Consider the following 13,782-nt stretch of genomic DNA (forward strand, 5'->3'; position numbering starts at 1 on the left):
TAAAATCAATATTTTTTGCTAGAAAATTACTTGGAACCCCCAAACATTATATATAGTTTAGCAGAGACCCTGGGGAATAAAATGACAATTGCTGCAATATTTTAATGTCGCACTGTATTTGCCCAGCCATCTTTCAAATGCAATTTTTTGAGAAAAAAATACACTTCAATGAAAAAAAAACAAAAACGAAACAGTAAAGTCAGCCCAATTTTTTATTTTTTTTGTTTTAATGTGAAAGATGATGTTACGCCGCGAGAATTGTGAGAGAATCGTGATCGATCTTCTAAGCAAAAAAATGGTGATTCTCATTTTAGCCAGAATCGTGCAGCTCTAAATGACATCACACAATATTTCTTCTTCGTTGTTCTCCAGGACCGGACGCAGCTGCAGAAGGATCTGTGGAGGATCGAGGACGTCACGGCCGGTCTCAGCTCCAATAAATTGAACTATAAAGTGCTGGTGGAGTCGTTAAAAAATCCAGGTAAGATCCCCGACTCCACCCCTGCCATGTTCACTGCGCTACTGCCTAGGAGGGCGATACGACGGGGAATGCTGATACCTCAGACTGCATTAGGATATTCTGATTTGGCTGAGCTGAATCCGTTTTACTAAAGGGGGAGGGGAGATACGGAGATTGATTTTTATCTGTTTAGTCGGAATGCTGACCTTACTGCCTGTACAGCTGACCAATGAAGAGAGAATCCACAGATTGCTGTCCCATATTTTCATTACTGTATACACAATCATTAAACTCTATACTGTCTACTCAGCTAAATGTCAGCGAGATAATTGCCATTAGTGAGTGGAGCGTCCTATTAACTATTATGGGCGGAGCCGGGCTCAGGGCGGTCCGCTAAGTGTGTGAAATTCTCTCTTGCAGAAAGAAAAACGGTGCCTTTGATTTCCTCCACATTCGTGCCTTCCGGAAGTACGGCGTTTACCTCCGTTCGCAGTAAATCCGTCTCTTCTCAGAACCAGCCCAGTCTTGTGATGCAGACGCTGGAGGCGGGGCCTTACCATCAGCCGTACACCCAGAGCAGGTCGCAGTCCCAGCCGCAGAAACCAGAACTGCGCCTTCAGTCGCCAACCCGAGCGCCGTCACCACCAAAGCTCGTGAGTAAGGCATAACGGGGGATGGGAAAAGAGGAGCCACTCTGACCGCCTGGGATACAATTCCGGCATGATTTTCTATATACAATAGATCTAATAATACTATATATAAATATATGATACAATGTATAATAATAGTACAATATATATATTAAAACATTATTACCTATAAGTAGGGATGAGCCAAACACCCCCCCGGTTCGGTTCGCACCAGAACATGCGAACAGGCAAAAAATTTGTTCGAACACACGAACACCATTAAAGTCTATGGGACACGAACATGAATAATCAAAAGTGCTAATTTTAAAGGCTTATATGCAAGTTATTGTCATAAAAAGTGTTTGGGGACCTGGGTCCTGCCCCAGGGGACATGGATCAATGCAAAAAAAAGTTTTAAAAACGGCCGTTTTTTCGGAAGCAGTGATTTTAATAATGCTTAAAGTGAAACAATAAAAGTGTAATATTCCTTAAAATTTCGTACCTGGGAGGTGTCTATAGTATGCCTGTAAAGGGGCGCATGTTTCCTGTGTTTACAGCAGTCTGACAGCAAAATGACATTTCAAAGGAAAAAAAGTCATTTAAAACTACTCGCGGCTATTAATGACTTGCCGGTCCGACACATAAAAGTTCATTGATAAAAACGGCATGGGAATTCCCCACAGGGGAACCCCAAACCAAAATTAAAAAAAAAAAAACGGCGTGGGGTCCCCCCAAAAACCCATACCAGACCCTTATCCGAGCACGCAACCTGGCAGACCGCAGGAAAAGAGGGGGGGGATGAGAGAGCGCCACCCCCTCCTGAACCGTACCAGGCCACATGTCCTCAACATTGGGAGGGTGCTTTGGGGTAGCCCCCCAAAACACCTTGCCCCCATGTTGATGGGGACAAGGGCCTCATCCCCACAACCCTTGCCCGGTGGTTGTGGGGGTCTGCGGGCGGGGGGGCTTATCGGAATCTGGAAGCCCCCTTTAACAAGGTGACCCCCAGATCCCGGCCCTCCCCCTGTGTGAAATGGTAAGGGGGCCACCCTGCAACACCGATCTAGGTGATCAGCCGTGTCTAATCACGGCTGATCACAATGTAAATAGGAAGAGCTGGTAATCGGCTTTTCCTCACTCGCGTCTGACAGACGCGAGTAGAGGAGAGCCGATCGGCTGCTCTCCTGACGGGGGGGGTCTGTGCTGATTGTTTATCAGCACAGCCCCCCCTTGGATCCCTCCCAGGACCACCAGGGAAGCCGCTCCAAGACCACCAGGGAAGCCATCCACACTGGACCACCAGATATGCCCCCTAGACCCCCAGGGAAATACCACTATGTGCCCAGGCAGCTGCCAATCAGTGCCCACTCCAATGCCTACCACTGCCAGTGCCACCAGGGATCCCTATCAGTGCCACGTATCAGTGCCCAGCAGTGCTGCCTTTCAGTGCCCAGTGTCGCCTATCAGTGCCCACCAGTGCCACCCATGAGTGCCCATCAGTGCCGCCTATCAATGCCCATCAGTGCTGCATATCAGTGCCCATCATTAGTGCCCGCTCATTGGTGCCACCTCATCGGTGCCGTCGTATCAGTGCCTGTCAGTGCCGCCTTATCAGTGCCCATCAGTGAAAGAGAAAACTTACTTATTTACAAATTTTTTTAACAGAAACAAAAGCAAAACTTTTATTTTTAAAAAAATTTTTGGTCTTTTTTATTTGTTTAGCAAAAAATAAAAACCACAGAGGTGATGAAATACCACCAAAAGAAAGCTCTCTTTGTGGGAACAAAATGATAAAAACTTAGTTTGGGTACAATGTTGGATGACCGCGAAATTGTCATTCAGACTGCGACAGCGCTGAAAGCTGAAAATTGGTCTGGGCAGGAAGGTGTCTAAGTGCCCCCCGGTATTGAAGTGGTTAAGCATTAATAAAATCACTGCTCCTGAAAAAACGGCCCTTTTAAAAACTTTTTTTTGCATTGATCCATGTCCCCTGGGGCAGGACCCGGGTCCCCAAACACTTTTTATGACAATAAATTGCATATAAGCCTTTAAAATTAGCACTTTTGATTTCTCCCATAGACTTTTAAAGGGTGTTCCGCGGCTTTCGAATTTGCCGCGAACACCCCAAATTGTTCGATGTTCAGCGAACTGGCGAACAGCCGATGTTCGACTCGAACTCGAAGCTCATGCCTACCTATAAGTAGATATATATAAAACGGAGGTACAAAGTAGCGCTTAGGAACAAAAAACACTCAATAAGACAGAGAACCCCTCAGTGAAAGAGTGCACAGGAATGCATAAAAGTATTTGCTAGTCCATTACTAGTCCATGAGCAACTTCACATTCAGATTTTATAATATCGAATATCCAGCTGTCACCACACCGTGTGAATATACGTGGTCCCACTTCCCCAGTCAGATGTACACTCACCAGCTAATATTGCAAAAAGAGCAGTCAGCAAATCAGATTACAACGATGTGCCCATAGATGATGATCCAAAGATAATCGTAGTATGTGGAGAAAGTAAACTCCAAATAGTGTGATACCGTTTAAAAAGTTTATTACACAAACATATCTTACATCACCGGCCTAATGGTCGTGCACCACAGAAGGTGGTGAAATAATCGCATTGGTATCAGGTAGGATGCCAGAGATATCAAAAGTTAGCGGCGAGCATGTAAAATTTCAAGTTCCACTCCTATTTCCTCATCAAAACACTTGGAACGTTACTTCCGGTGGTACGCGATCGTCACATCTGGTTGCCGTACAGCCACGTCTCGATGAGATTCCTCATACCGACTTCCCAGTACGAAGTCGGTATGACGAAACGCGTCGTACCACCGGGAGTGACGGAAGTGACAATCCGAGTGTTTTGATGAGGAAATACGAGCAGAATTTTACATTATTACTACTATTTTTGTACTGATCTGTTGCGCAGTGTTCTGATCTCTGTTGGAGGGTGTATCTTTTAGATCGGTTCAGTTTTTGCTATATATTAAAAGAGTAATAAAAATAATACTATAATTTACAGTATATAATACAATGTAAAAAAATAAAATATATATATTATAATAGTGAGGGTCCCTGTCCCTATGAAAATGGAACTACAGAGCATAGATTTGAAAAGGAAAGGACCGCTCTGGCAGCTTTCTATCTATCTAATCTATCTATCTATCTATCTATCTATCTATCTATCTATCTATCGATAGATATATCTATATATAATGATACAATGTATTATAATAATACAGAATGTATGATACATTGTATTAGTATGTATATAACACACGTCTTACATAGTAATAATATACTTTTCCCCATCTCCCTTCTGTGTCCTCTGTTCCTTGGGGGCCGACCAAAAGTAGCAGATGACCTCATCAAAGTCCAGGCTGCTGATTGGCTGGTCATGTGCATCGCGTTCAAATGTTTTTAGAGGATGAGAGGAACGCAGCCACTGGCTGAGAAATAAAATTCCCCTCCCCTCATCTCTGTATATTTGAAGGATTCTACCAAAGCTCATTTCTGATCCCTTCTGTAGATATGGAGGTGGGCCGTTCCAGTGTTCTGACCTCAGCGGGAGAGTCTGCTTTTTAATGTAATCACATGGTGGATGCCGTATTCTTCGTTTTTTGTGTGGCTCTTTTTATTTCTAATTTCTGAGAAGTCTTGTGGGGACAGAAGGAAGCCAGATACAGGAGTCGGGGGATGGGGACTCCATCCAGAACCCGAGCACTGATGTCCTGTTTGTAGAATTTATAGGCAGATTGAAGTCTGATATCTGCAGATTTAATTGAAAGTTTTATTCACAGTAAATGATGAACAGACTAGAGTACCAGTTATGTATTTTTAACAAAATTTGTGTTTTATTTGAACTGTTTATTATTTTTATTATTTGTATTTTTTCTGATTGGGGATGGAGTTTCCCTTTAAGTGTGTCTCATATATTTCCAGGATGATGGCGTCCCTCCACGACCTCCCCTGCCGGACATGTACAGTCCAGATGACCTTCCCCCGAACATCCCTCCCCCGCCAGCCCTACCTCCTCCCCCACGGGAATCATCTGTCATCAGACATACGTCGGTGCGGGGCTTAAAGAGGCAGTCTGATGAGAGGAAGAGGGATCGGGAGATGGGGCAGGGCGTCAATGGAGACTACAGGGTAAGTGCTTCCACTCCGGCTATGAACAAATTACCATAGAAGGGGGGAAGGTGACCGGCCATGTGCAGAATGACCCCCCCCCCCCCCCCCAGGTCACATGTGCTTCTCTCCTAAGAAGATAATGAGGAGGGGCTTACACTGAATTTTTTTATACTGCATCCTCTGCATCCCTCTAGATGGGAGCTCGGTGGAGGCATCTTGTCGATGTTGCAGCCTCGGCACCCCTCTAGATGGGAGATCAGTGCAGGCATCTTGTCAGTGTTGGAGCCTCGGCACCCCTCTAGATGGGAGCTTTTACTGTAAGAGCGGCAAGGATGTGGAATTCCCTTCCACAGGCGGTGGTCTCAGCGGGGAGCATCGATAGTGTCAAGAAACTATTAGATAATCACCTGAATGACCACAACATACAGGGATATACAATGTAATACTGACACATAATCACACACATAGGTTGGACTTGATGGACTTGTGTCTTTTTTCAACCTCACCTACTATGTAACTATGTAAGATCAGTGCAGGCATCTTGTCAGTGTTGGAGCCTCGGCATCCCTCTAGGTGGGAGCTCGGTGCAGGCATCTTGTCAGTGTTGGACCCTCGGCATCCCTCTAGGTGGGAGCTCGGTGCAGGCATCTTGTCAGTGTTGGACCCTCGGCATCCCTCTAGATGGGAGCTCGGTGCAGGCATCTTGTCAGTGTTGGAGCCTCGGCATCCCTCTAGATGGGAGATCAGTGCAGGCATCTTGTCAGTGTTGGACCCTCGGCATCCCTCTAGGTGGGAGATCAGTACAGGCATCTTGTCACTGTTGGAGCCTCGGCATCCCTCTAGGTGGGAGCTCGGTGCAGGCATCTTGTCAGTGTTGGAGCCTCGGCACCCCTCTAGATGGGAGATCAGTGCAGGCATCTTGTCAGTGTTGGACCCTCGGCATCCCTCTAGGTGGGAGCTCGGTGCAGGCATCTTGTCAGTGTTGGAGCCTCGGCATCCCTCTAGATGGGAGATCAGTACAGGCATCTTGTCACTGTTGAGAGAAGAGGGGGACGGTTAAACCTAAATGGGAGTAAAGCTCCCACGATAGGTAACCAATCGGTTACTTAGGCAGAAACTGGACTCATTGGATTGGGTTAGAAACATGTATTTTAATGTATCGAAAAATTTCAATAAAAAGATTATGTAAACTCAATTTAAACACGGTATATCAAGAACGTCCCTTCACCTCACCTCTAAAAAGCAATGTCACAGTGTAAGTACGTCCGGACAAATAGTCTATGTGAAGGCTGGTTTGGAGTTTGGCTGGGTGTTGGGTTGAGGTCCAGGTTCGGGGGTTCATCCGGGACTCATTCAGATGATCTGGTTGGGGGTTCATCTGGAATTCATTTAAATGGTCTGGGATCTGGTTAGGGGTTTGGCCGGGATTCATTCAGATGGTCTGGGATCTGGTTGGGGGTTCGTCCAGGATTAATTCAGATGGTCTGGGATCTGGTTGGGGGTTCGTCCGGGACTCATTCAGATGGTCTGGGATCTGGTTGGGGGTTCGTCCGGGACTCATTCAGATGGTCTGGGATCTGGTTGGGGGTTCGTCCGGGACTCATTCAGATGGTCTGGGATCTGGTTGGGGGTTCGTCCGGGACTCATTCAGATGGTCTGGGATCTGGTTGGGGGTTCGTCCGGGACTCATTCAGATGGTCTGGGATCTGGTTGGGGGTTTGTCAGGGATTCATTCAGATGGTCTGGGATCTGGTTGGGGATTCGCCCGGGATTCATTTAGATGGTCTGGGATCTGGTTGGGGGTTCGTCCGGGATTCATTTAGATGGTCTGGGATCTTGTTGAGGGTTCATCCAGGATTCATTCAGATGGTCTGGGATCTGGTTGGGGGTTTGTCAGGGATTCATTCAGATGGTCTGGGATCTGGTTGGGGTGCATACATCGGTGCGGGATTGTAAAATGTGTCTATTCCTTCTGTGTCAGATGCCCTTATAAAGCAGCTTGTTGTTTTTTTTTACTTTGTTATTATCTGACTTTCTCCTATGTGGTCACAGGCAGAACTGCGCACTTATGTCAGCGAACCAGAACTCGCCAATCTCAGCAGTGACTCCTCCTCCCCGCCATCCGGCTTCCTGGGCTCAGATTCTGGTTACCAAACGTTGCCTACTAGAGGTAAGAGGAGTGGTGAGGTTCGCCCTACAGGGAGGGGAACTACAATTCCCAGCATGCCCAGTCACCTCCATGTTGTATCCCAGCTCGGGGGAGGGGTGGGGCTAAATGATGTCTGAAGGTGGAGAGACCTTTTACATGTTCTAAAGTGTATTACTGACAAGTTCAGGGCTTGACAAATTTACTTTGAATCTAGGAGCTAAAGAAGTTGGGAGCCATTTGTTTTTATTTTTTAACTAACAAAGCTTACGGGTGGAACAATGTAACATGTTCCCGAAGGTGAACTTCTCCTTTTAAAGCGGTAGTGAAGTCTTGTGTCCTGCAAGGCACGTCCCGCATACTAGCACATTATCCCTCCAGCGTCGCACTCTCACCACCGCAGGTGCTTCCATCTTCACCCGGTCTTCCTTCCCGCTTCGGGGGTCTCCGGCCACCTGATTGGACGAGCCGCGATGACGTCACTCCCACGCATGCATGTGGGAGACTCGGTTACTTCGGAGCGCATGCGCCGGTGACGTCAGAAAAATCAAAAATGAGAGTTTACTACCGCTTTAACCCTTTTGCTGCCAGAGCTGCTTTTGCATTTTTTTTTTTGCACACGTTTAAAAAATAATTTTAGGCCTGAATGTTAAATAACCCCCCCCCCCCCCAAAATGATATATTTTCTGAAAGCAGACACCCTAGAGAATAAAATAGCGGTAGTTCCAGTTTTTTATGTCACACGATATTACCACAAAGGTCTAGGAAACACTAAATTTCAGTAAAAGAAATAAAAGTTGATTTTAAGGGGCGCAATAAATTACCCAATTTTTTTGTAAAATATAAAAGCCGAGGTTGCACCGAGTAAATTGATACTTGATTGCGACAAACTTCAGTACCCTATATTTTCCATAGGCAATGCTTTAAAAGCCCCCTATAGGTCATCAATTTGGCGTTACGAAGGAGGTCTGGTGCTAAAATGACCGCTCTCATTCCAGCGTGCATGGCGATATGTAACATGTATCGGAGTCGATGTTTTCAGGTGTGGGTGCCCCGATGCGTGCGTTTATGTTTCTATGTGGGAGTTGGGGGGGGTTACATTTTTTTTGGGGGGGGGGGGGGGGTGTTTATGTGCTTGAGTGTAACTTTAATTTTTTTTTACAATTTAAAGAAAAAACATTCTTGTCTCTCCTGTGTTCCACTAAATGTAATGTAATGTACATCACACTGTATTACATTCTTTCCCACTGTTCTGTCAAAATCTCCAACCACATCCCTTCCGGTGACTCTACAGCAGCAGTAATTGGAGATTTCAACAAGTTTGTTGTTTTTACAGAACACCGACAGCGTATACACTCCGGTACACAACCAGTTGGCTGTTTTGACAGAACGTCGGGTAAGGAGGAAAAAAGTTGTCACCTCCATGTTGTTGGTTATTAGTGGGCGGACTAACAATGTTTACTCATTATAGCGTGTACCGGAGTGTATACGCTGCCGGTATTCTGTGAAAACAGATAACTCGTCAAAATCCCCAATTTCTGCTGCTGGAGAGTCACCGGAAGTGACGTGGTTGGAGATTTTGACGAGTTGGCTCTTTTGACAGAACACTGGCCTTAATGGCCAGGGAAACTAACAAGGGGGACCCAGAAGGGACGTCCCACACATCACGTCCGGGTCAGCAACATGATGGGGAGGAGACAGACGTGTGTCCGCTCTCTTCTCTCTACCCAGCGGCACCCACTATGCCGGTCCCGGGCTCACTGATGGGCAAGCGGAGCCCAGAATACATAGGGAGGGGCACACGGGGTGTGTGGAAGCATTTGGGTTGCAGCTGAGGCGCCAGGATTTCTTTTTCTTGTCGCCATGGCGACCTAGCGCCTAAAATTTATCGTGCCCTGGACAAATTTATTGTACGTTGTACTGTGCAATCATGTTTATTATACAGAGGGGAAAATACTCATTTCGTCCCCTGCAGATTGTGTAAGTTTTGCCCAATTACAAAGAAATGAAGGGTCTATAATTTTTATCATAGGTGTATTTTATATGATCGAGACAGAATATCAACCAAAAATCCAGAGAAATCACACAATACAAATGTTATAAATGAAGTTGCAGTTCAGTGAGTAAAATAAATATTTGATCCCCAAGCAAAACATGACTTAGTAGTTGGTGGAGAAACCCTTGTTGGCGATCACAGAGGTCAGACGTTTCTTGTAGTTGGTGATCAGGTTTGCACACAACTCAGGAGGGATTTTGGTCCTCTCTTCTTTACAGATATTCTCTAAATCCTTAAGGTTTCTTGGCTGTCTCTTGGCAACTCTGGTTTCAGCTCCTCCATAAATTCTCTATAGGCTTAAGGTCTGAAAACTGACTAGGCCACTCCATGACCTTAATATGCTTCTTCTTGAGTTACTCTTTTGTTGCCTTGGTGGTATGTTTTGGGTTATTGTCATGCTGGAAGACCCATCCATGACCCATCTTCAGTGTTCTGGATGAGGGAAGAAGGTTCTCATCCAAGATCTTACAATACATGGCCCCGTCCATTGGCCCCTCAATATGGCAAAGTTGGCCTGTACCTTTATCATTGAAACAGCCCCAAATCATGATGTTTCCACCTCCGTGTGACTGTAGGGATGGTGTGTGACTGTAGGGATGATGTGTGACTGTAGGGATGGTGTGTGACTGTAGGGATGGTGTTCTTTGGGTCATAGTCACCATTTTTCTTCCTCCAAACACGGCGAGTCAAGTTAATGCCAAAGAGCTCAACTTTGGTCTCATCTGACCACAGAACTTTCTCCCGATTCTCTTCTCTGAATCATTTAGATGTTCATTGGCAAACTTCAGATGGACCTGTAGATGTGTCTTCCTGAGGAGGAGGACCTTGCGGGGGGCTGCAGGATTTCAATCCATGGCGGTGTATTGTGTTACCAATGGTTTGTTTGGTGACTGTGGTCCCAACTGCCTTGAGATCCTTCACAAGCTCCTCCCGTGTAGTTCTGGGCTGATCCCTCACTTTTCTCATGACCATCCTCACCCCACGAGGCAAAACCTTGCATGGAGCTCCAGACCGAGGGCGATTGATGGTTATTTTGTATTTCTTCCATTTGTGAATAATCGCTCCAACAGTTGTCTCCTTCTCACCAAGCTTCTTGCTGATGGTCTTGTAGCCCATTCCAGCCTTGTGCAGGTCTACAATCTTCTCCCTGACGTCCTCTGACAGATCTTTGGTCTTCCCCATGATGATGAGGATTGAATGGAAGAAAGAGATTCTGTGGACAGGTGTCTTTTATACACATAACGAGTTGTCGTTAGGAGAACCTTCTTACATTGACAGGACTAATCTGTGTACCACATGAGCACCTACTATAGTGTCTGTGTATACTCCATATATACTATATACACTCTCTATATACTCCATATATATACCACATGAGCACCTACTGTAGCCAGTCTGTGGGGGGCAGAATTATTGTTGGTTGGTCAGGGATCAAATACTTATTTTACTCCATTTATAACATTTGTATCATGTTTTTTCTGGATTTTTGGTTGATATTCTGTCTCTATCATATAAAATACACCTATGATAAAAATTATAGACCCTTCATTTCTTTGTAAGTGGGCAAAACTTACACCATCTGCAGGGGAGACAATCATTATTTTCCCCCCACTGTACATTGTACTGAGCAGTCATGTTTATTATACATTGTACTGAGCAGTCATGTTTATTATACATTGTACTGAGCAGTCATGTTTATTATACATTGTACTGAGCAGTCATGTATATTATACATTGTACTGAGCAGTCATGTTTATTATACATTGTACTGAGCAGTCATGTTTATTATACATTGTACTGAGCAGTCATGTTGTTTATTATGAAGTGTGATCTCCCGTATCTCACGATCTTCTCCTCCAGGTTTCTCTGGATCGACCTCCAGGCTCCCTCAGTCCTCCTCGGTCTCATCGTACGTCACGTTACGGAGGGGCACCGACACTTCTAAGGTAACGCCATGAAACGCTCGGCTGCTTCTTCCTCGGAGACGCCGGGAAAGTTTGCCTTTTTTTCTCTCCGTCACATCGGTGGTCGTTTCTCTTTTCACTCCGACAGGACAGACCAAAAAGTGCCTTTGAGCGCCTTTACGCCGGCGACAACCAAAGAGGTAAAATCAGCGCCGAAGAGCAGCTCCAGCGCATGAAGCGCCACCAGAAAGCCCTCGTACGCGAACGCAAGAGGACGCTCAGCCAAGGAGAGAAGCCGCCAGCGAGCGGCCGCCCAGCCTCGCGGCCCGTGTCCGCAGACATCAGCTCAGTATGTTAGCGCAAGGGGAGGAGCCTCCTCTGACTTTTTTTATTTCTTCTATAGCATCTGATAGCGAGCACTTTATCGGCAGCGTGCATGGTGCCAGCGATCTCATCTAGAAGTAGATCCATCGCTTTCTTAGCTGCAGGGAGTAACCGGCTGCTTGGACCGACAAAACCTAACCGGGTAGAATTTATAAGATAAATAGTTATTTTTTCTAAGAAAAAAAATTAAAACAAAAATAACGATTTCCATTGACATCCCCAGCTTCTAGACTGTTAACAAGCACAAGCTGTGTGGGGGCGCTCCGCACGTTTCTGGGATAATCATAGAGGGGATAAGAAGAATATTGTTTGTTATACGGCTTCAGCACAATGGAGATGGGCAGGATTGTCATGCCCCCGGTGACCTGCAGAGGGCGCTAAGGATGGAGCAAGGCTGGGGTAACAATGTCTGCCGCCTGTGTCATGTGACTTGGCGTCTTCTTCTATAGGGTGCTATGCATACATGCAGTGACTTCTTCCCGAGTGCGCTGTGTCTCCATACGTAACGAAACGCCACCCCTCCCCCTAACATCCCGCCAGCTGCTCCTCATCCTCCTTCTCCATCTTCCGCTTCTCTTTTATGTTGATGGAAAATATTAATTTGTTATAAGAAGTTGCTAACAGTCATACTCATTGCTACCAGGCTTCCTCCTCATTGTAGCTGCTCTGTGCATTAATGACATCGCCGCGCCACCCATCCAGTAACTTCATCCGGACGCCATCCTCATAACCGCTGCCAGGGCAGATAAACCCATGGGGGGGGGGGGCAGGAAATACCACCTTCCATCATTAGTGGTGCCAGGGCAGGCACAGTGTGACACTCATGGGGGGGTGGGTGCAGGAAATACCACTTCCCGCTATTAGTAGTGTCGGAACAGATGCAGTGTGACACTCGGGGGGGGGGGGGGCAGAAAATACCACCTTCTGCCATTAATGGTGCCAGGGAAGGTACAGTGTGACACCCATGGGGAGGGGGGGGGCAGAAAATACCACCTTCTGCCATTAGTGGTGCCAGGGAAGGTACAGTGTGACACCCATGGGGGGGGGGGGGGGGGCAGGGCAGAAAATACCACCTTCTGCCATTAGTGGTGCCAGGGAAGGTACAGTGTGACACCCATGGGGGGGGGGGCAGAAAATACCACCTTCTGCCATTAGTGGTGCCAGGGAAGGTACAGTGTGACACCCATGGGGGGGGGGGCAGAAAATACCACCTTCTGCCATTAGTGGTGCCAGGGAAGGTACAGTGTGACACCCATGGGGGGGGGGGGGCAGGAAATACCACTTCCTTGCCATTAGTGGTGCCAGGGCAGACACAGTGTGACACTCATGGAGGGGGGGGGGGTCAGGAAATACCACCTACTGACATTAATGGTGCCAGAGCAGATCTAGTTTGACACCCATGGGCGGGGGAGAAGGAAGTGCCACCTTCCGCTATTAATGGTGCCAGGGCATATGAAATTTGACACCCAGAGGGAGCAGGATATACCACCTTCTGCCATTAATGGTGCCAGGGCAGACACAGTGTGACACCCATGGGGGGGCAGGAAATACCACTTCCCGCCATTAGTGGTGCCAGGGCAGACAGTGTGACACTCATGGAGAGGGGTCAGGAAATGCCACCTTCTGCCATTAGTGGTGCCAGGGCAGATACGGTTTGACACCCATGGGTGGGGGGTAGAAGGGAATACCACCTTCCACTATTAATGGTTCCCGGGCATATGCAATTTGACACCTGGGGGGAGCAGGAAATATCACCCTCTGCCATTAGTGGTGCCAGGGCATATACAATGTGAAACCCATGGGGGGGGCATGAAATGCTGCCTTCTGCAATTACTGGTGCCAGGGCAGATACAGTGTGACACCCATTTGGAGGGGGTCGAAGGAAATACCACCTTCCACTATTAATGGTGCCAGGGCATATGCAATTTGACACCAGGGGGGAGCAGGAAATGCCACCTTCTGCAATTACTGGTGCCAAGGCGGATACAGTGTGACACCCATGGGGGGGTTGCAGGAAATGCCGCCTTCTGCAATTACTGGTGCCATACAGGAAGTGTCATACA

General features: G+C 46.9%; 1 protein-coding gene across 1 annotated transcript in view; it reads left to right on the forward strand.

Moving 5' to 3' along the window:
* The window catches only part of PLEKHA7 (pleckstrin homology domain containing A7), a 235,597-nt gene that overhangs the window by 204,938 nt on the left and 16,877 nt on the right, over window positions 1-13,782 (forward strand). The window contains 6 exon segments of the mRNA XM_073605996.1: window positions 373-481; window positions 881-1,113; window positions 5,041-5,247; window positions 7,282-7,399; window positions 11,292-11,377; window positions 11,484-11,684. Coding sequence (XP_073462097.1) covers window positions 373-481; window positions 881-1,113; window positions 5,041-5,247; window positions 7,282-7,399; window positions 11,292-11,377; window positions 11,484-11,684 — 954 coding nt within the window.

This window comes from Aquarana catesbeiana, linkage group LG11, assembly GCF_042186555.1.
Source record: "Aquarana catesbeiana isolate 2022-GZ linkage group LG11, ASM4218655v1, whole genome shotgun sequence".
In the NCBI taxonomy this organism is placed as follows: Eukaryota; Metazoa; Chordata; class Amphibia; order Anura; family Ranidae; genus Aquarana; species Aquarana catesbeiana.